The sequence below is a fragment of the Ambystoma mexicanum genome, chromosome 1q (genome assembly GCF_040938575.1).
Source record: "Ambystoma mexicanum isolate Mex_15411 chromosome 1q, UKY_AmexF1_1, whole genome shotgun sequence".
Taxonomy (NCBI): Eukaryota; Metazoa; Chordata; class Amphibia; order Caudata; family Ambystomatidae; genus Ambystoma; species Ambystoma mexicanum.
Genome location: NC_090922.1, coordinates 1,470,271,559 through 1,470,293,840, shown reverse-complemented (window position 1 = coordinate 1,470,293,840; position 22,282 = coordinate 1,470,271,559). Strand labels below are relative to the sequence as shown.

General features: G+C 45.1%; 1 protein-coding gene across 2 annotated transcripts in view; it reads right to left on the bottom strand.

Moving 5' to 3' along the window:
- TOE1 (target of EGR1, exonuclease) overlaps window positions 1-22,282 on the bottom strand; it is a 154,394-nt gene that overhangs the window by 93,953 nt on the left and 38,159 nt on the right. For both annotated transcript variants that reach the window (XM_069642361.1, XM_069642362.1), the window contains exons 5-6: window positions 8,811-8,969; window positions 7,212-7,471 (exon numbers count right to left, since the gene is read on the bottom strand). In XM_069642361.1, the coding sequence (XP_069498462.1) occupies window positions 7,212-7,471; window positions 8,811-8,969 (419 nt within the window). The remainder of the gene's footprint in view (window positions 1-7,211; window positions 7,472-8,810; window positions 8,970-22,282) is intronic.

The following is a 22,282-nucleotide window of genomic DNA, read 5'->3' as shown; positions in this document are numbered from 1 at the left end:
CCCCTGCAAAGAAGGCAGGACGGAGAGCACGCCTAATTCTACCAAAAGGTGAGGAGAGGGCGCCAGAGGGACTGAAATCATACGGGGGTGGAGGGGGGATACTTACCCCAGTCGGTCAGTCTTGAACACAGTCCTCCTGTATTTTCAGGCAGAACCTTCCCCGCAGACCACATCAGGGCAAAGCTGAGAAGCATACCAGCGAGTACCCCGGCTGGGTGGCGTCCCTGCGGATACCAGGTGAGCGTAACAAGTGCCAATTTAATTAGCAAACCTACAGAATTGCATAGCAAATTGCTCCGCGACATTGCTTATTTTATGCCTTGCGTCGACAGTTTACCAAACAAGTTGGACTCTTCCACTAGCTTATTTATCAAGGAGACTGGAGTCTCTGGTTTAAAACCTGAATTCTTTAGCCACACGTGTCTTGAGGAGAGTTCCCTGTGCCAGGGTGGGACCCGCCCTCTCAGCAGCGTATAGTGTGAGGATGTTGTGGGTGACCCGTCTACCCTCAGTTACGACCGCCAGGAGGCGTGATCGTGTGGGCTCAGGGACCTCCTGAAGGCATTCTTGGAGGAGGGCCCCATTGCACATCGCTGTAACTAGCGAGAAGGGTGGTATTGTTTGCAATTATGGTAGCATAGGCTAGGACGTGGTAATGCGCTTGCCAAGGTCAGAGTTTATTGCAGTCTCTCTCAGAGGAGCCTTCGCAGTAGACGGTGGTACCACAGCCCTTTTTATGGTGGTTGTTACGACCAGAGAGTCTGGTGTGGCAGGACCTTGAATGTACATGGGGCCAGAAGGAGAGGGGCAATCCAGTTTCTCAACTCGAGGGTTGACAGTCCGTGTAGGGAAGGCGACAGCAAGTAAGGAGCAAGACATTTGATAGAGTTTAGCAGAGGAATAGCTTAACTGAAGTGTTACGCAAGAGTGTATGCAGTACCCTGTGAGAGACTGCACCAGCTTTGTCCTCTTGGCAATAGTTAACCCAACCTTTGATATAAGCATGTACTACACAAGTTGGTAAGTGACTGAGCAACCAGGCTCATCTCAAGCAGGGTCAATGTGAGTAGTAAGGTTGTTTTACACAGAGATTCACAGTGACAAGTATCCAAATAAACACACACTCAAGATTTCTTGATTAAACAATTATGAATTTGTCAGTTGAATAAGCCTTCTTTAGAAGGGAGCAATATATAAGTGACACATAAATGCACTTCAAAATTACTGTTTCTTTAAATCAGTAAACACCCATTTGGGATGGCACACAGATTCTTCCTACGCCCGAAGGAGACTTAACTAGGACACTGTGGGCATTAACATCACTAGTACATTTAGAGCAATACTGAAGTTGTGTCAAATAAGGAAATAAGGGAATACAAACAAAGGTTAAATTCTTAAGCAGGAAAGAACTTTTTAATTCCTCCAACACAATAAATTAACCCTTTCCTCAGGGAAAGGCAAAGCACAAAGTCGGAGGTAAGAAGAGTCTTTCAGGGAGCCAGGACAGCCAATGTTAGTTGAGCAAAAGTGAGCTGAAGCACTTCTTGCGGGTAAGTAAAATGTCTTGCACCATGGTTTAGAGGCGTTTGTATAAGATCACTGTAGGGCCACAATCTGGGAGGCTTGTGAGGGGCAAAGCTGCAAGCAACTCTGCAATTGCAACCAAGACAAGTCTCAACTGAGAGCTAGCACGGCTACACGACAAGAGGCAAGTCCTTAGTTTTACAGTACCTTTGGTTCGAAGAAAAACTGCTTCCAGCTTGCTTCTGTTCCTGTGTAGGTCTGCAGATCCTGTTGTTCCTGGGTCTCAGTCGTGGGGACAAGATGCAGGATGTCTGGGGATTACTGCACTACGAATGGATGGTAGGCGGCAGCAATGGAAAAACTTCACATCAGCAGCACTTCGCAGTTTAAGCTTCTCGCGACTCTCGCAAATAGCACCACCGCAGTTCTAGGATACCACTATGGACTTTCCTTGCATCTGGGGTCCAGCACTCTGTTGAAGTGGCTCAGGTTTGGTCAGTCCGGAGGATCTTCCTGGAGCTCGGGTCCAACTTAAAGACACTCACTCGATTCTGGTGTTCCTCTCCCTGGCAATAGGTTCCTGCAGCAGCAATGGAAGTGCAGCCAGCTCAGAGGATTTCCAGATGAGCTAGTCTTGAGGTGGATTGGTCCCACCAACCAAAGGGGAGAAGTCATCCTTTGCAGGTCTTCTGTAGTCGAGGCGAATTCAGAGTTTCAGCACTGCAGTAGGGCTGCACCGGACAAACCAACGATTCAGGAGTTGCAGCAGGCGTCTCTTCCAAGTTCTTCTTGGGATTCCTTCGTCCAATGGTCAACTGCCTTCCAAGCAAAAAGGCTCACCTTTTATGCAGGTTTCTCCTATTCATTCGCAGCATAGCTGTCAATTACACAGCAGGGTGGCTGTCCTCCGAGGACAACACTCCAGCCAATCACCTGCCAGACGTGCCCTGCCAGACACGCTGGAGCCAGAGGCGGGCTTCACCCGTGAATCCCGCCGAAGGCAAAACGAACAAAGGGACCAAACCTGGTTTGGCGCGCAGAGTAAATCTCAAGGACTTTTCCAACAAGAAATGGCGAAAAAAGAAGACCAGGACATTTTGACAGAAAGGGAACCCATGGGTGCTTTACTGCAGCTGCAATTGCAGCCCGCGGTAGAAACACACAATGGTAGGAGAAACCATTGCCACCAGTCATTGATTGTAGAAAGGGTAACAAAAATGTTACATAAGAAACTAGACAAGGGGAATACGAAGTAACCCCACTAGCACCCTATAGTACGATAGTGTATGCAGGGTCTAGAAAGTTACAAAATGTAAGTAAAGTCAATTTCACTTCACTGATCTTGGAAACAGTTTCACCAAGAGAAGGTATTTAAACGTTTGGGAAATCTAAGACTTCCCTGTGCCACTGCACTGAAGGTGATGTGTATCACAATGTAAAGATGATGCCTATGGACTTTTGTCAGACTCAAAGTCAAAAAGAAACAGGTCAAATCACAGAAAAATACATACAAGAGTGGGGAAAAAAGATCTCTTTCCAGGTTAGAAATGAAAAGTCCTAAGAGCCTCTAAGGTAGAAGGGAATTTGCACATTTCTGAGAATGTTCCCCAACATGAGGTTTTTCTTTAAGAATGTCCTTATAGAAATCAGAGTCCTGAACCTCCTCCTGTGTGACGATTTGGAAGTAGTCTGCTGCCCTTTTCAGGATGCATCGAACACCATCTGGTCATCTATATTGGTGATGGCTGCCTCTGGAGGTGAGGAAGGCAGGTCCAGACAAATAATGGCTGGGTCTGGAGTAGGAGTTGGCGAGAGCCAGGGGACTTAATCTGCCTGTTGATCTTGTTCCCAGTCTGGGCCTTGGTCAGTAGTGTCCTGACCAAAAGGATTGTCCTCTGAAAAAGGATCTTCATAAGTTTCTTCTGGCTCAGAGAACTCAAATACCTTCTGTTGAGTTTGTGAGTGAACAGGCAACTTCTCCTGCCCCATTTTACCAAAGATGCAGGAGTCCTCTCCCTAGGTCTCTTGGCCGTTATGTACCTTTCAGAAAAGTCTATAAACTGGGACATCTTATCCATTTAACTCTCAAACCTCTGCCTAGTCCACAGGGATGAAGCAGAGGGGTCCGGAGGAGGAAAAGACTCTTTAGGGAGGTTGGGGGGGAGGGGTGTGTTTTACCAGCAAAAGCCTTAGAGGAAGTGGGATCCTTCAGCGTACTCTTCATCGAGAGGGGATGCTTGTGGGCCGTTCTGCTGCTGAAACAATAGCTGCAAGACTCATGCATAACATAGGCATCTGTGAAATGGATTTCGACGTGCCTGCAGGTGTCGCCGCCGCAGCCTCAGGTGCTGATGCGCTCTTGGACGGTGTGTCGGTACCCATGTGTTTTTTGGTGAGAACGCCCTTCGAAGTAGAATGCCCAGCCGCATGCCGGGAGGTCGTCAGACCGCAAGGTTCAGCAGACACCTTCGAAATCTTCTGTTGGCATTTGATGCTTTTTTGACGTGACCATCAAGGAGGCCTTGGGGGTTGTGTGCTTTTCCTTGGGTGGTGCTGTGTGTCCCTGTCGCCGAGGTGTCAACTCCCCATAACAGTATCAGCCACCTGTCTATCGGGGCCGGGGACAGACAACTGGGAACTGGAGGGTTCCGCAGAAAGGTCTATGGCCTCCAGGTCAGAGCCATGGCTGGCGCTAGACTAGTCACTCGAGGCGACAGCACCAACAAGGGAACCACTTTTGGCCTGCATTGCGTAGGCCACCTACTGTTTTGTCTGCTATCTTTTAACGTCTTAGGACGAAAGAGTGAAGGATTGCTAGTCGTGGTCACGAGGTAAGCACCTATTGCATTTGCAATGGGTGTCCTTCCAAGGGTATTTGCCATTGCAAGACGGACAAAATTTAAATGGAGTCCTCTCCATAGCAGAGGTGAAAGGCAGCGAGACCAGATAAGGAAAGCGGGGAAAATGAAATTCATTCTCAGAAAAGGCCCCACTCTCCCTACTGTACGGGCCTGGCCTGAGGGCCGAAGCCACACAGTCGACAGCTGTATGCACCAGTCGCCAAATAGCAGTGGATGTCTTGGGCGTAGGGGTCCACGAAGCAGTTGAAGTGAAAGTGAAAGACAAGACGACCATTAGTCGATTGACAACGAAATAAGTATTGAGCAATATAAACTCTTGCGAGCTTCGCATAAGGCAACCAAATTTGGGCGGAAAAAACAGGGCGCTCAATGCATGATTTTGGGTACACTACACGTCACGTTAGGGATAGTGTTAGTCACGCCCATGTCGACGTCCCCTTTCGATACTTGAAAAAAAAGATGCAATACTCACGATCACCACTAGATGTAGGACTATATGCACAGCATGCGATTCTAAGTAGATAATCATCGGAATTTTTTTTTTTTTGCTTGAGGAAGCAGATGGTTTACTTCACAAGTCGGAGGGCAACTGATGTAAATTAAATTAATTATCTTACCTTGCGCCTATCTACCGTGTGCCTGTGATGCAGGTCTGGCAGATCTGGGTCAGCTCTCAGTGCCCAGGAAGGATTGGTGGCAGAAGCCACTGGGGTTCACCCTTCATCACATGCCTAGTGGCTCACTGGATGTGCAAAGCAGACCACGAGAAACAATTGAGATTTGCGTTCATACTGTGCCGTCACAGAGTACTGCAGGCTGCTCTTATCCACCTAGACCCATCTCCCATACCCTTTGTTGCCCAGAAACTCCCTGTGCTTAGTCTCCTAGGAGGCCCAAATGCACTCTGTGGTGATTGGCTGGCCGATTGTCCTGCAAGGACAGCCACCCTGCTGGTTGAGTGACAGCTAGGCTGGAATATATGGGAGTCTTTTGGCTTGGAAGGCTGAGTCGACCACTGGACGAAGGAACCGAAGAACTTAAAGAGGACGCCTGCGGCAACTCCTGGACTGTTGTGGTTTGCCCGGTGAAGCCCTGCTGCAGTGCAGTAACACCAAGTTTTCATCGACAGAGAAGCCCATGCAAGGGCACCGTCTCCCTTTGAGTTGGTGGGACCAATCAACTCCAAAGTAAGCCACCTGGACATCCATCTCGGAGCCGGTTGAATTTCGACAGTGTGCTGCTGGAAACCGTATAGCCAGGGAGAGGGACACCAGATTATGTTTGTTGCTTTTAAGCTGGCCTAGAGCTTTTGGAAGATCCTACGGACTCCCAAGAAGCAGGACTGACCAAGTCTGAGCCCCCTCAACAGAGTGCGGTATCCCAGAAGCTAGGAAAGCCCACCTCAACAGCCAGGAACCACATTGTTGCCATTTGCAAGGAGCTGAAACGTGAAACAGCCACTGAAAGTGAAGTTTGCTGGTTGCTAGTTTTGACCGTCCCAGTGCATTGCAGGACTCCCCGGATGTCCTCCCTCTTGTCCCCACGACTGAGGCCCAGGAACAGCGAGATCTTCAGAGCTGCACCGGAACAGAAGTCACCTGCTGCATCTTTTCTTCATTTCTAAGGTACTGTAAAACAAGTCTAAGAGAACTTGCCTCTTGCTGTAGAAGTGCTTGTAACTTCAACAGCTCAAGTCTAATCAGCTTGTGGCCCTACGTTTGATTCTTCTTTTCATCAAAGACTAAGAACTTGTGCAAAGAATTTTCTATTTACTTACCAGCAGTGCTTGATCCTATCCAAGACTTTTGCCCATTGACTTTGGCTTAGCCTATTGAATTGAATGACTCTTCCAAGAAGATCTAAAAGTGTTTTGCCCTGCTTAAGAAATTTGTCATCTCTTGTGTCCTAAACCTTTGCCTTTTACCAACGTTTGAGCGTATTCTGAATGCCAACAGTAAGATATTAGTGTCCCCAGCACCCTAGTTATTGAAGTCACCTGTGGGTGTAGGTTGTATGTGGGCCATCCCAAAAGGTCTTAGTATTGAAGTGTATGAGTGTTACTATTATATTGCTCTTCTAAAGAAGGCTTTATAACTGATAAATTAATTAATAATTGTTTATGCAAGAAACCTTGAGTGTAAGAGTTTATTTGAATACCTGTAACTGTGAATCTTGGTGCAACTCCACTAATGCTCACATTTCCCCTCTTGAGATAAGCCTGGCGGCTCAACACGCTATCAAAACTGTAGTACAAGCTTATACCAAAGGTTGGGTTGCCTATACCTGTAGTCATAGTTGTTTGTAGTGTTCCCAGAGGGAACTGCATTCAAACTTTGCCTAACACCCCCTTCCTCTGTACCAAAAGGCATTGACTTCCATAACTCTTAGCATGTTACTGCGACTTTTCAGAAAGGAGACAGAATGTACAGGTGGCATCGTGAGCAGGGGAAGTTGGACCAGTCTGCAAATAGCCAGGGGTAGGAGTGCAGGGGTGCAGGTTGTTTTGCGTTGCAAGGCCTACGCCTCACCTTCCCCTAGAGTAACAGACTCCTCTTCAAGTTCTTCTACCACCTTTGCACATACACACACAATAAGTAGATCCATTAGCACACTAACCGAGCCTCGACTAAGCTCTCCTCTTTAGCCCCATCACACCTGCCACTCATGAACTAGGTACTTCTGACCTCACCACAGGTTTTGAATCTGCCTCTCCCACTAGAGAACCCCAAACCACCTTTTATTTTTTCAAGAGCAATATAGAGTGAGGCCATCAACAGTGGCAGAACAGCACTATACAAGACCACTTAAAGTCTGTTAATAACTCACCATTTTTTGTACGCATACTCAAGATAGGAAGCCACGAATCTGGTCTCAAACTCTGAGGCATATTTGGTATCATATATTCCAGAAGGAAACATCTCAGATAGGTCGGCAGTGAAGCTGCCCAAGTTGTCAGGAAGGTGGGCATAGAAGCACTGGTACAGGAATACCAAATCAATTAATCCATTGTGGAGAATCAGTGGCTTCTTCGCTTTCAGAAGTTCCAGAAAAAGTGTGCGCACATTTTGATTCTGCCATTCGTTGCCCTGTTAATGAAAGAAACATTGAAATCAATGTGGTATCATAGCAGCTGCAGCAAAAGCAAAGTGTGAGACTGACATACAGTAGATGAATAGTGATGCCTATCGTGATATTTTATTGGGATATGGGTAGGACAGCAGGTATATTGTCGGCCCATAACGTAGGTCTGAATATGCGGTACGTGCAGTGCAGTTGCAGAAAACTAACAGATGATGGGGGCATTTCATTGCAAATGGGGAAATCTAATGTCAAACTGTGGTTGCCCTTAAGGGCCGTAAACAATTACCACCATTTAAAAGGCAAAAAAACGACAAATAGCCTGAGCATGTCAAACAAAGGAGTATCCTCGGTTGAAGTGCCATGGATTTGAAAAGATTGGTCCAAATAGGGCACTTTCAAAATAATAAAATAGTTGGACTGTCTCACTAACCAAGGGAAATGTTCTTAGACAGTGGCCAAAGCATTTAGGTTTCCTAACCTCCAGGATTTTAACTCTGCTGCCCCTTCCAGCATCCCTCCCCCCTCACATCTGCTGCTCCTCCTAGCACCATAATGTTACATTTTGCCTCGTTTCCTGATTCCACTTAAGCGCCCTTAGGGTGCAGGGCTTTGTACTTCTCAGCAGGTTAAGATTTCAGCCAATAATCCGTTCGTCTTTGCAACCTTGTCTCAAACAATGCAAAGACCATGTGCAGGAGGTGGCACGTAGGCTCTTGCAGTTTGATTTATTAATTACCTTTACCTGTGGTATGTGCGTTTCTTATACCAGCAGGAAATACTGTTGGACGAGTCACAAAATGCATACATTTCTGAAGGGTTGATTAGAGTGGTCACATTCCAAAGAACTGAGGAATGCCATATACTGAATCTGAGCTATTGTGTGTTTGTGACTAATTTATGGAGCCGTTTGAGAGGTGCCATGGGTAGGGGCAACACAAAGCAGAGGCGTTAAGGCATGAATGTTGGCAACCACCTGTACATACATCATTCACCCTCCTATACGCAGTGCTTAATGCAATGAGGCTATTTATGCCCAGTTTGATGGGGGTGGGGGGGCGGTAATGGGCGTTGCATTAGTTCATTACTGGGGTGGCAGATGAGCCAACATTCTGAGTTCTCCTTTGTTTTAAGACATTTTGTATAGACTACTTTACGTCATAACTGCACTAAGGCTTTACCACTGGGCAAAAATAGGTGCAGTATTTAGGGATGTATTGGACATGCAGACAGGCTGCCCTGCTCGTGTGTATACCCACACAAGTATTGACAGAAGAGAAAATTGCCAAGGGGTGGGTGTGCATCTAGTTGCCATAGATGCATCGACGTACAAGGTCATATTCTTACCCTGTCATTTCCCTTATGGTAAGGTATCCCCTCAGAGTACTGTTTGTTGAAGTCAAAGCCATGCTGCACCAGGAACTGCACAGACTGGGGCTCAATAGTGTATTCATCCATGCACAGCAAGGTCAGGTTGTAGATCTGACTGAGATACACATCGTCACCCTAAAACACCAAAGGGGAGAGAAAGGAGAAACGGCAGCATTACACTTCTTTCAAATTACAAAACACCAGACTTCGACGGTTGCAGCAGTATTTGGCACTTCTTTATCAAGTCAAACTTTTATGATCATCAAACCTTTGAATAGATCAATTCAAAAGAAAGCGTCCTCAGCAAGTAGGCGGTCCACCCCAGGTTGAAAGGATTTAAATCAAAATACAATGAAAAGTCAGCCAGCAGATAAACTGAAATAAGAGGGTGCGAGTGTGAGACGCAACACCTACCTGGGGTAAATTCTCCAGTGTTCACAAATACATGTCACTCAGAAGTAGATCTCTTGCACTCAAACAAAACTGCAGCTCCTTTTAAAGGTTCCTGATGCAGAACGAGGATCCAAGTAAGATGTTGTTATCAAACCCTACCTTTTGAAGCTATGATTTCAAGATTTTAGAAGGTAAAACATTTTTTTTTTAAAATAAACACCCTCACAATTTCAATTGGGGCAGCTTTGAGCAAGTACAAATAATTAGAATCCAGCATCAGGAGGCTTTTATCTGGCATAGCCCTCTTCGATTAGACAACACAAGAGCAACTATGCAGCAGGCGCTACTGATGCCTCTGGTCTTAACACCTGCACATCTTACTGCCTTGTTCCATTGGCAGCATGTGCCTAATTTTAGGGAACAAAACAGACGATATGTTTTTCACCTGTAGTGCTTGTACAGCTGAGGGCACCAGAGATAGAAAATACTTGTCAGGGCACTGTTAGTAGTTATTCAACACCAGCAATGGTGTGGCGTTTGGAGACACTAACCTTTGGTGGACCTGTACAGTTCGTTCCACAAATTATACTGAGCTATAAGGCTTCCCTTGGAGGAGGGGATGAGACTAGTATAGAGTAAAGAACACAAATCCAACCAAGTGAAGGATTGTCCATATTAAGTACTGAAAACAGGAGCTAAAAGTACAAGGTGAAACCTATTAGCCACAAATAATAATATTAAAAAAAAAAACCTTGCACCTCAGTTCTCCACATGCATGCATAAATACAGCAAACCATTTCTTACTCTCCAATGGCTAGTGTACATTTTCAGGCCTGCCGAAGATCTATACTAACTTTAAGGATATATATTCATGAATCGAAATCAAATCAATTACGGAGGTATGAACGCAATTAGCACTGGGGGTATGTGGGGGCGAGGGATGTGGTGGCTTTCCAGCCAATCAGGAGGCTCAGAACAGGCTCTTTACCTCATAGCAAAGCCCCTGCTGTGAGCCTCCTCGAAAGCCGCCATCTTGCCCGCCAGTGTTGGGTACGTTTTTCTAAAGTCCAACTGGTGTGGGACTTCATAAGACTTCTCTCGGTATTAGGGACCCAACTCTTAATATGGGCATGCACTATACAAGTAGGTAGGGTGGTTGAGCAGCCAGGCCCATTTTAGAAGGGTGATATGTGAGCAGTACAAAGAAATCAGTACATACATAGATCCAAGGAAACACTTCTATTCAAATATATTACGCACACACAAATCTAAAATACAGCAACAAAAACATTGAATTAGAAATGGAATCAAATTATGGAAGGAACAATAATGCAGGAGTGTAACTTTACATATATTTTTCATATCCAGCACACAGTGAAGTCAGTTAAGGTCATTAAAAGCACAAGTATCTCCTTCGCAAAAGTATAGAGGGAATTAAAGGTTAGACAGAACACAGCTAGCAACTGTTAATAACCAGTACACTCTCCCAGGCAGTCTGTTCCAACAATAAAAGTATTCACAATTAAAGTCTACAGAGGAACCCCGCTTTGCCAGTAGGATCAAGAAGATGGTCCTTTTGGAAACCAGCAAAGCCAAATGGACAGAACGAGTTCTGATGAAACTTTTCAGAGGAAGGTTAGTTAACAAGTCAGTTCTTGGAGAAAATGCAGGCACTCAAAGCAGCCTTACTGATAGCACACAGGCTGTAAGACAATGGCGTTCCACCTATTGTCCAGAGGCCAAACAGGTGTTTTAAGTCCATGTCCCAAGCTAAAGGTTATCAACAAGCTATTACACTTGCAAAGCAACGGTTCTTTACTTCCCAGATTGAGAACGCTCTTCATCAATCAGGAGCTTATTTATTTTAATGACACGCCACTCACCCATGGGTCTCAGGGCGCACATAAGGAGATAAAACAAAACATAGGATCAGAAGAACAGTAAAGAAAGCCATGGACCTATGTTAAAGCATTATGCCATGTTGATAAGAGGAGTTGATTCTTTTTTCCTTAAATCTTTGAAAGAAGCCATCTTTCTCAGTTCAAGAGGCAGTGCATTCCATGCTTGGGGAGCCTGAACATCAAATGAGGTACCCCCAAACCCTCTGTTTGAATTTAGGTTGCTGGAGGCTGGCCTGGTCGGCCGAGCAAAGTGAGCTGCCGGTTTGGAATACCTTGGTGCGTTTACGTAGATAAGCAGGGGCTTGAAGGTTCAGGCATTTATGGCTCCATGTCAGAGCCATGTGAGCCTTGCCTCCACGGCCAGCTTTTTGACTGTGGTGCTTGCCTCAGTCACAATGTACAATGAATGGTTGGAGTGCATGGAACGGTTGGCGAACATGGAGGTGCTCGATCTCAAGCACGTACTGAAAACCACCATATCACATCACCACGCTTACTCTCTTCTATACACCAGCACTCAACTAGAACACAGCGATACTATGACACATTCAGTATAGCTGTCCTCATAACACCTGCCACATACTCCCCCATCATCCTAAATAAACAGCTGGCTGCACACCCGCCAGCCTAGGCCTTCTCCTCAGGCGTAACGCAGCCAGAATCAGTCTGGTATCACCCTGCCAGAACGCACACATACTCCAGATCTCCCAACCACCACACCTAACGCTAAGAAGCAGCCATCATACGAGTGCCACACCTGCTGCACACATATCCGGTGCACACACGCACCTGATGACTCTCTCTACTGACTTGAACTACGGTTCCCGAGGGTGTTCAGCCTACCAGCGCCTTGAGATCGTACCAATGGTACATAAGGCGCTATATAAATGCAAAGTAACAATGTGATGCTCTCACCTCCTTTTTCCATTCTAAGATTGAAAATATCTGCAGCACATTCAGCTCTCCTTAGTGGGTTCGGTTTCACATAATGTTTCCCCTGTGTCTCCCACTTCGGATTGGTCTGTTTTTCCTGTATTTACTGAGGACGAGGTGAGGTTCCGTCTGCCACTTCTCATCTGAAATCCATTATTTGTCCTGATGGATCTTATGCCTGAAATTTCCACTATGGTCACTAAGGCAATAAATCGTTCATGCAGTTTGGAGTTATTCCCATGGAACTGAAGCAGGCCATTGTTATCCCCTACTGAAAATGCAGTCACTGGAGGCTACTATCCTTTCTAACTTTCGTCCTATTTCTATGCTACCCTTTTTCATGAAGCTACTCATATCTCTCATCTCGCCTGTTGTGATGGTCTTTGATGTATGGGGTGTCTTTGGAAAGGAGGGAGATGTGTTGTATTTGTAAGGTATGCATGAGCTGAGAGAATGTAAAAGTGCTATAGCGGAATGTTGTGTGAATGCTGTGTCAAGGTTCCGCCCAGTGTCAGTTATAGACAAGTCAGCTTGGGTGATGGGACCCAGTGGTTCACTCCAAGATCTCAAAGAGATCTACAGTAAAGCTTAAGTGAAGAACATACAGAAGTGTCAAGAAGATAGAAGCGCACTCTGCTTTACTTGATCCCTTCCAGTCTGGCTTTCGCCCAGGGAGGGGTACAGAGTGTTCTAGTCTCTGATGGGAATGAGGTGCTCTGATTTTACTCCGTCAGCAGCTTTTGACACCGTCAACCACCCCCTACTTCTCAACCGCCTAGCTTTCATCGGCCTCTCAGGAACTGTTCTTGCTTGGTTCACCTACTTTCTGACTGGCAGGGGTCAGACTCCCTTTACTTGTTTCTTTCGGCTTCTTATTCTTTATCTTGAGGGGGTCCCCCAGGGCTCTGCGCAGCCCCAGATGTTATTTAACATCTACATTCAGCCATTGATTGGCCTCAACCTTTCCCTTTGATTCAGGCGTTACTTGTACGCCGATGACACCCAAATCTTGGTCCGATTAGATCGACAGAGGAGGGGAGGCGGGCAGTCTGCGAGACTTCCTGTTGGCCATAGTGGACTGGACGAGTGCCAACTGGCTGAGGCTGAAGCGGGGACAAAACAGAGGTCCTGGTAGTGGGTGCTCCTTCTCAACCCAGTTTCTGGTCCCCTGACTTCTGGCCTTCCTCACTGGGCATTTTTCCACTCCAGTGACGTTTAAGAATTTGGGGGGTTTACCCCTCAGCATCGCTATCCATCGGCTGCAGCTGCTTCAAAACCTGGCAGCCCGGATTGCTACAGGTGCACTGCGAGGCTCTCGCATCAGTGCATCGCTGTCTGAACTGGTTCCCAGTGAAACAAAGAATTGTTTGTAAATCCCTCTGCTTGGTTCATCAGGCTTACCACTGTGTTGGTGCCGATTTTCTTCAGGACACGTTTCACCCCATCTTCCCAGTCAATGTCTGCGCTCGAGTAATGCTTGCCTGCTCCAGGTTCCACCTTTCTGCCGTCAGCGACTGGGGGTGGGTACGAAGAGGAGTAAGGGCCCGAAATAGGGGAAGCAGGTCGGACTTTCTCTGTGGCCACCGCCAAACTTTGTAAGTCTTCCCGTTCAGCTCAGAAAGACTGAGAATCATCTGCTCTTTCGTTATCTGTTAAAAACCAAACTAGTTAAGGCTGTGTTGTCCAGGTCCATGGATATCCTCGCACCAAGATGCCCTTGGGCGAATGTGCACGCTACAAATGATTCCAACAAGTGGAGTGGAGGTGTTAGGGAGAATTCTCAGAAATTTGCCAATTCACTTCTACCTTAGAGACCTCCAGCTCTTTTGCTGGGCTTCAGGACTTTTCATTTTTATCCTGGAGAGACCTTTTGCCACTCATGTATTTTTCTTTCTTTTTTTATTGAAAAACTACAGTTTGTATTTATAATACAAACTTTTGTTTCAAAAGTGGCCAAGTCAACCCATCAATCAAATCAAAACAGATCGAGTCAGAACTAATCACATCAAGTCAACAAGGCAAAAAGACATAGCAAAAGAATCAGAAACTCCAAAAGAAACGCAACCAAAAAAGAATAAAAGACTAAAGCATAGAATGAAAATGAGAATCAACCTAAACTAACCAGAATAAGTCACTCATAACTGCCGCTCCCTAGAGCAACACTCCTAAAACCAGGAATTTAGAAATTAAACATCTATTTTTAGAAGCATATCAAAATAGTTCACGGTTGCACAAACAAGTTGTATATTGGAACCAGAAATGATCTTAGCCCACCACCCCTCCATGTCATCATCTAAGGGTGCAAATTGTCCAAGATGTAAAGAATGTTGGGTGGTTGTCTGCTGACATTCAATTAATAGATGTTTAACAGTTTCTATCGAGGATCCACAAAAACGACAAAGATTGTCTGTTAAAGATTGCTCCCTTCTTTGCCACAGAACTTGCTTGGTTTTTAAGATGTTAGCTCGGAACTGTAAAAATTGGTCTCTATGACGACGAGATTGACAGTGTAATAGGTAGCGAGCTGGTTCGTTTAGTTTCCTGGATTCACGATCCACCACTTTTACTGACTTTCAGCTTTTTTCTTGCATCATTATTAATGATCCACGCCCAATTGTCAAATTTCTTTTTTGCATGTTGTGGGCAAAATAGGAGCTCTTCATTGCTGATGTTTGCCGCGGATAGAAACGCCACTAGTTTGCAGAATCATGAATTAAGGAAATCACACTTGTTCGGCATCTGGTTGAAAGCAAACAATTTGTATGCGGGTGCCGGTGCATCCAAGAACATTTTGCGCAATATTGCTAAATGAGTTCCATACCATTCTCATATGTAATGAGTTGATGGCTAATTCGTATCTCACTATTGCAATAGATGTTGACTGTGGAAGCTTCAACACTTTCCGCCAAAAGTGGCCTAAAACGTGCCAGGTTTGCTCACTTATGTTCCAACCTGCAACGGCACCAAAAATTATTGCTGGAACAACTTTTTGTTGATAGAATTTGATAACAGGCTCTAGGAGAATTTTCCATAGTTCCTATTGATTTTTACAGCTTGCAGAGTTAGCTTCTTCATTTTTAGCGTTAATTCCGTGAACCATTGCTGTTCTCTGATGGAAATATTAAATTGGATACCCAAATATCTTATTGAGTCAACAGATGATATAAAAACTTCTGCAATTTTCCACCTAAATGATTGGTCTTTTTTACTTCTGACATTTCCAATGGAAACAATCTTTGTTTTTGTGGTATTTATTGTCAGTTCATTTAGAGCCATATACTTTTGCAAGCCTGTTAATAGCCTCTGCAACCCTATTTGTGTTAGGTCCATCAGGACCAGATCGTCCGCACAGACAATACATTTAATAGCGGTGTGGTTTATCTTCGGCGAGAAACATGGAATTTGCTTAAGAAAAGTTGGTAAGTCAGCCAAAAACAATTTAAATAGCTCTGCGGCCAAGGGGCAACCTTGCTCGACACCCTTTTGCATCATGATGGATTTGGAGAGCAAACCACTGTTATTCAGCCTCACGTTAATTGAAGTGTGAGCATGGAGCGCCATAATTGGATCCAAAATAGATAGCGGACAGCACCATTTTCGTAGTTTTGCCCATAGCAAATTGCGATTCACACCATCGAAAGCTTGCTTCAAATCGAAGGCGAAATGTATCTTGCCATTAGACTTGAGGGTTTCCAGTTTTAAAATTGTGAGAATAAGCAGATTTACATCTACCCCAACGCCCTTTGTGAACCCAGTTTGCCATAAGTCGTTTATTAGCAAAGTTTCTGCCCAATTTGCACGTTTGATACGCAGGTTGGAACCGAATATTTTTCCTATCGTATCCAGCAGGGCAATTGGCCGATAGTTGGATCGTCCCAACTGCCCCGCTTATGGATTGGCACAACAATCGCAGTCCTCCAGGAATCAGGCAATTTTTTGGCCAGGCTAATTTTAGTGAATAATTTTCCAATAAAGTCTGCCCACTCTCTTGGATGTTGTTTTAGATCGATGTTTGACACCAGATCTGGCCGGGCAGCACGCGAGCTCTTTAGTGCATTAATTGCAAGAACAAGATCATCGTGCTCCATCTGCACATCCCATTGTGCGTCAACAGAGCTAGACATTATCACGTCTTCAACTGCCGAATTTTGGAAGACTAAGGAAAAGTGCGCCTCCCATATATCACCTGATATGGTGTTTATTACATATGGGGTACCTTTAGAGAGATCCATATTCAGTATCCTCCAAATGTCACGAGTGGTCTTAGTCATGATTAGACGCAACATATGTTCCGCGCGATCTTGCTCAATGATTTTTGTCTGCGACTTTACCCAATTTCTGTAGCTTGTACGTCTTGCTTTTATTGCTTTATGAGCCTCCATACTTGGTGTTTCCTTAGTAGCCTTAGGTCTTTCCGCATAACCTTTTTATCGTCGTGTAACACCTTGCAGTAGATATGTTGGTGAGACCGACCAAGGTTTTGTGCCCCCGTTCCTGGCATTTTAAGGGCAGTCAGCAAGGAAATATAATCAGACCCATTATTAGCTGGAGTATGCATAAGCTTCGTACTAAGCCCTTGTATCTGATTGCCACTTAGTCATAGGCGATTCCCACTAGAGTTTACTTCCAAAGTGATATTGCTGGAACATTTTGGCTGAGGCATTTCCGCCACGAGGCAGAGTTGTAGCAAGCAGTGGTCACTATATTTCATTTGTTTTATTTGTAAGTCAACTATCCTGGGTGCAAGATTACTCGGGGTCCATATGTAGTCGAGAATGTCGTTTGTGGACTCACGATACCATGTTGGCTTGGCGGGGATATCCCCTTTTGTAGTTCCATTCAGCATGTGTATATCTCGCATGCGCATAGCAGTCTGCCAACTACGCTCTCTGGCTTCAATCGAGTCCATAGGTACCAACTGATAAATCCCCGAAGAATGATCATACTTGAGCCAAGTACAGTTCATATCACCGCAACAAATAACTGACAAGTTGTTGTAGTTCAACATTGCATCATCAATTAACTTCGAAGTTGCAGATATAAGGGCGTCTGAACTGATCTTTATCGGGTTCCAGTAAATGTTTATAATCAGAAGGTATTTTCTCGCGTTAGCTTTTTTAACAGTTGTATGCATGATGGTTCCTTGTACATATGGGTTTGGATTTTTTGACTCAGGCACAGACCACGATTTCGATATCCTCACCATTATTATAAGGCCAGAACTTGGGCGGCCTTTCACATTTTCTACTGCTGAATTTAGAAATATAGTTAATCCATCACAAATGGGAGGCGAGCAGAGCCAGGTTTCTTGCAAGCATATAATAAAAACGTTTGCCAATGGTGTTTCAAAATCATTGAATAGGTGTTTATATCCACAGGTGTTCCAGGAAATAAGTAAGATTGGGTTGTCAGAGGTATTTAGTCATGGCTAATGCTGGTTTCTAGGCTATGATCCTTGGTATTATTCGCAGTGGCATTTTTCTGCAAGGCTTGATGTGGTCTCAAGCTCCAAGTGTCACTCATAGATTATCTTAGGGCAGCCGAATCAACTGGTTTCGTTGGTTTCTTGGTTCCTTCTTTGGAGCATTCAGGACGATTTGAGAATTCGCGATCTGGTTCAAGCAGAATTTCAAAGCCAAAAAACAGCAGTTCATCACTGGCCTTTAGAAGAGTGCTACGTACCGTTGCGGAGTTAATATGTAACAAAACCCGATCAGAACATTTTTCAGTGGCGTACTCAACGATCCGTATGTCGTCAGACACAATCCACAGCGAGGGTACACACTTTAACAGTTTCATAATATTCGTTCTGTTTAAATATACTTCAGCGTAGTCACTTTGAATATTTTGTAGCCGTAACTTGCGGCAGCCAAGTGGCTCTTTGCTGGGTGCCATCTCATGAACTCTACTTTTAAAAGTGACCGCGTAGATTGCGTTGATTTGAGGTGAATTTTGGGTTCAGCTGCGACACCACTACATGTGCCTGGGAAGATTTTTCTGAGCCCACAAACCCCATTTGCTTGCGCGCCATCGTTGGTTTTACTGATTTTACGGCCTCATTGTTAGGGATCGCGTCAGATGAATGAGATGGGGCGACACGATGACAAGATAAGATGCTTGCTACATTGTGCTCTTCTTGCAGTGAATATGTGGACAAGTCGCATAAATGTATTGATCTAGAGGCAATTGTTGTGCAGCTGGTCTCCGAATCGGAGATAATTCTTCTACGTTTCAGAGGTTTAAGGTTAGCTTGAGTAGAAAGAGCGCTAACATCTCTGTTTAATACAGAGTCCACCTTTGACTTTTTGTTCTCTTTTCGTTTGAATAGGCTCAGCCTCGGAGGCGTTGAAAGGTTCCTTATGAACACTTTAGTCTTGGAGGTACCAGATGTTTTGGAGGTTTTTTCGATGTGCCACAAGCCTGTTTACCGGCTGATATGATAGCAATTTTTGGTGGCTCAGTTGACGTAGTTTTAGCAGGGCCAGTAAAAATGTCAAAAGAGGAAAAGTGGCTGTCAGGTAGAGTAGGTTTTGTTTGACAGTTGTCCGAGAGATTCTCAGTGTTGACGTCTATTATGGATATATCCTTCGATTGAGCTTCATGACGTCCTGCATAGGGCTCGTTTGCAATAGGGAGGACAGCTGTGGAAGTGCTAGGCAAAGACTTCTCTCCATCAGTCCAGGTTGCGTCGTTAAGATTTTTCCGCCCAACTTTATCATTACCTTTTGGCAAATTACTTGCAGTCGTTGAAACAGGGTTATGTGATGTTAAACCCCCAGCGAAACGTGCGTTAGTGGGTTCCATACCGGACTGCTTGGTGCAAGAAGCATCCTTCACACACCACGTGTGGCATTGACATTGTCGTGAATGTTTCAACGTATCGATCAGTCCGTCAACGAGTTTCTCCTGTTGGTGGCTATTTCGAAGAGCTAGATCATATTGCCTTTGTTGCCATTCAACAGTTCGTTCCACTTCTGACTGGATCATGTTTTTTAAATACATATTTGAACATCTCCCATTTTCTGGGTTAGGTTCAATAAAAGAGCACCTTGGTCCTGAATCTTTTCACATAAAGCTTCGTAAAGTTTGACGAAGGGAATCATTGCCAAAGAGGAAGCCGCTAGGACGTTATGAATTTGCATCGCAGCGGCTGCCGAAATGCTGTCTTTGGCTGGGGTTTGCCCACTTTTTTCTGCGCCACTTGACGAGAGACATGATGAGTCATTCGGTTGGGCATACGTTTCATTCATCAAGTAGCCTTTCCTGCCCGACTCAAGACCATTGATGGTTTTACTTTTTTTGTTTTGCACTGTCGGGGTGCTTGTGATGGGATTAACAAGCTCAGGCATTAAAGATTATGTAATCATTTCAGGTTTCCGTGTAGCCATATTCAAGGACTTTACATTACTTGTGTTAGAACATGGAGGCTTGGGTAAGCCCTGGAGTGGCTGAGCAATATGTTGTGTAATGCAATCTCGATGTTTGTCCAGGGCAGATGTAGTGGACGCGCCATGTCGAAAGTCACGAACAAGGCGATTGCTAGCCTCATTCAGGTGTGGGTTACTCAAATGTTGAGATAGTGAGCTTAACGTTGGTGACCTGCATCCTTGCAGCGAAGAGGCCAGTGGAATATCAGCTGGTATATGGCAGGTGATTTGGTCTTGTAGATCATTCGAGAGCAATGTAGATGGCTTTGCTTTCGGTTTGATGTTGAATGAAAGCGTAGCACCTTACCACCCGCAGGCGCCACTCCAGGATGGGTGTTATGAAATTGAATCTGATGAAGGTTTTGTTGTAACATCTGGCAAATCATGGACAGAGTCTTGAGAATTTTCCACACAACAAGCAGTCACCTCGAGTACAGCAACTTCGCTGTTGTGGACATCGTGTCGAGCAGTATCTCTTGCGGATCCGTGTGCTTTTGCCACAGAAGGTCAAGTGTTAACGTCCTCCACTGGAGCATGTTCCGGCTCACAATACGCATGGCCAGACAGTTGCGAACTGTCAGGACATTTCTGGGATTTTTGACTTTCTAAAATTGACAAGGAAGCTTCAGCATGCTCATTTGATGCAGATACAGCATGAGACACTGCCATCAGGTCGGCATCCGTAATCTCGAATGGGGAAAAAAAAACGTCTCCGGAGATATAGGATTCGAGAGTTCCTCAGGAGACGCGCTAATCGATTGTGATAATGGTATTAGGTTAGACAAAGATAAAGTCAATTGTGGGGGTAGGGATGCAGTCTCCTGTAGCAGCACAAGGGCGGGGAGACCGTTTCTCTCGTTTACGGCAGGTAGAGGGACGTTGATGTTTGATGCGGCAGCCGTAGGTATTATCTCGTATGAGGAGCCTGTTATGTCGATGGGTGAAGTACAGGGGAGCAAGATTGCGCTGGATGAAGCAGCATTTGAGGCTGCAGACAAGAGATTGTCCGACCCAGCACACTTCACACCATGTACTGCAGGCGCCTCGGGCGTGTCAGACGTGTTAGCTGAGCCCGTACTAACACTAGCCGACAGCTCGCTTGGAGTAACAAGTATTGGCAAGGTAACATTGCGTCCTTATGTAAGGCGGTCCATGGGTTCAGCATGCAACGCTGCTGAAGAGTTTTATGGCGGGTCTGCGACCCGGATTTCTTGTTCATAAGGTCCGTCATGGTGCAGACTGGGAACTCGCCACCGAACTCCACGCCGCGCTCCGCGCCAACACAGTGTTTATATAGTAAATACAGAGGTAGGACTCCATCAGCAGAAACACGTCGTGCAGCTCCTCAAGGAAAGATCACAGCGGGACTGGGGCAGACTGGGAACTCGCCACCGAACTCCATGTATTTTTCATGAGTCTGGCAAAACTCCATAGGCATCATCTTTTTACATTGTGACACAGCTCCTTCAGTGCAGTGTCACATAGCAGAAATCCCTTGGATTTCTGCTAAGTTTTAAATACCTTCTCTAGGATAACAGAGCATTGAAGTGAAATGGACTTTACTTACATTTGTAACTTTCTAGACCCGGCATACACTATCTTACAATAGGGTGCTGGAGGGGTTACTCAGTATCCCCTTTGTCTAGTTTCTCATGAAACATTTTTAGGTTACCCTTTCTACAATTAATGGCTGGTGGTATTGGTTTCGTTTTTTCTATTTTAGAGTGTTTCTACAGCGGGCTGCAATTACAGCTGCAGTAAAGCACCCTTGGGTGCCCTTTTTGTCCAAATGGCCCCGATCTTCTATTTTTGCCATTTCTTGTTGGAAAGATCCTTCTTGAGATTTACTCTGTGCACCAACAAGGAATCCACTGACCGGGTATTTGGCTGCAGATCCTGAAGTCGTCCTGCTGCAAAATCTTCAATGCTGAGGTACTGTGTTGTCTTGGGTATGTACTTACCCTAAGTCTCTTAGGATTTCTGTGTAGCTGTAGGGTGTTTTTTGTGATGGTGAGGCCTCTCATCAAGTGCACCCAGTCCCACTGCTAGTATCCTGCTAGGGTGTCTTCTGTGAAGCCCCTGGACCCTCTTCTAACTCTAGCAGTACTGACCTGTTTGCCCAGTCTTCCTGAGGAACTTCACTACTTAAGAACCTATTCTGACACTGTTGGTCACTATATCCTAGTAACCCCCTTTCTGCCACTGAGAATACTCATGCTCCAAGAATAAGGGAAAGACTTAATGGATTTGGCCTTTTGCCTAGAAAAGAGAATAAGTGTTTAAAAGTTACTTATAAAGAGTTGGTTGGTAACTGTAAATCGAAGAGTGAACAGTTACAAAAGGTTTTACTTACCTTGGATGTGTGATGCACCATTCTAAAAGTATGGTTAACATCTTTCTTTCCTTAGAAACAGTTTAGTCATTCTAATAGAATGTAGATGTGAAGGTATATTACTAACCTGTGATTAGGTTATGCATCTTCCCAAAAGTAATTGATTGTTCCCGTTAGGATAATTGTATGAGTGTCCCCCCCCCCCCCAACTGGGTCTTCCTTCCCCTGATGGTAGCCTGCCCAGAATAAGTCGATTAGATTGTTGCCTACCAAGAATAACTTTTAGTCATTCAGTAAAGTACCTTTGGGTTTATGCTTTTCCTGTGCTGTTTAGACAGACACAAAAAGGATAAAGATATAGTACTTGTATAGCTGGGAAAGATCCAACCTGGATTTCATATAGTGTTTCAGTGTTTCTTTGGACCATTGGTATTACAATTACATTTGTACCGATTGTACAGC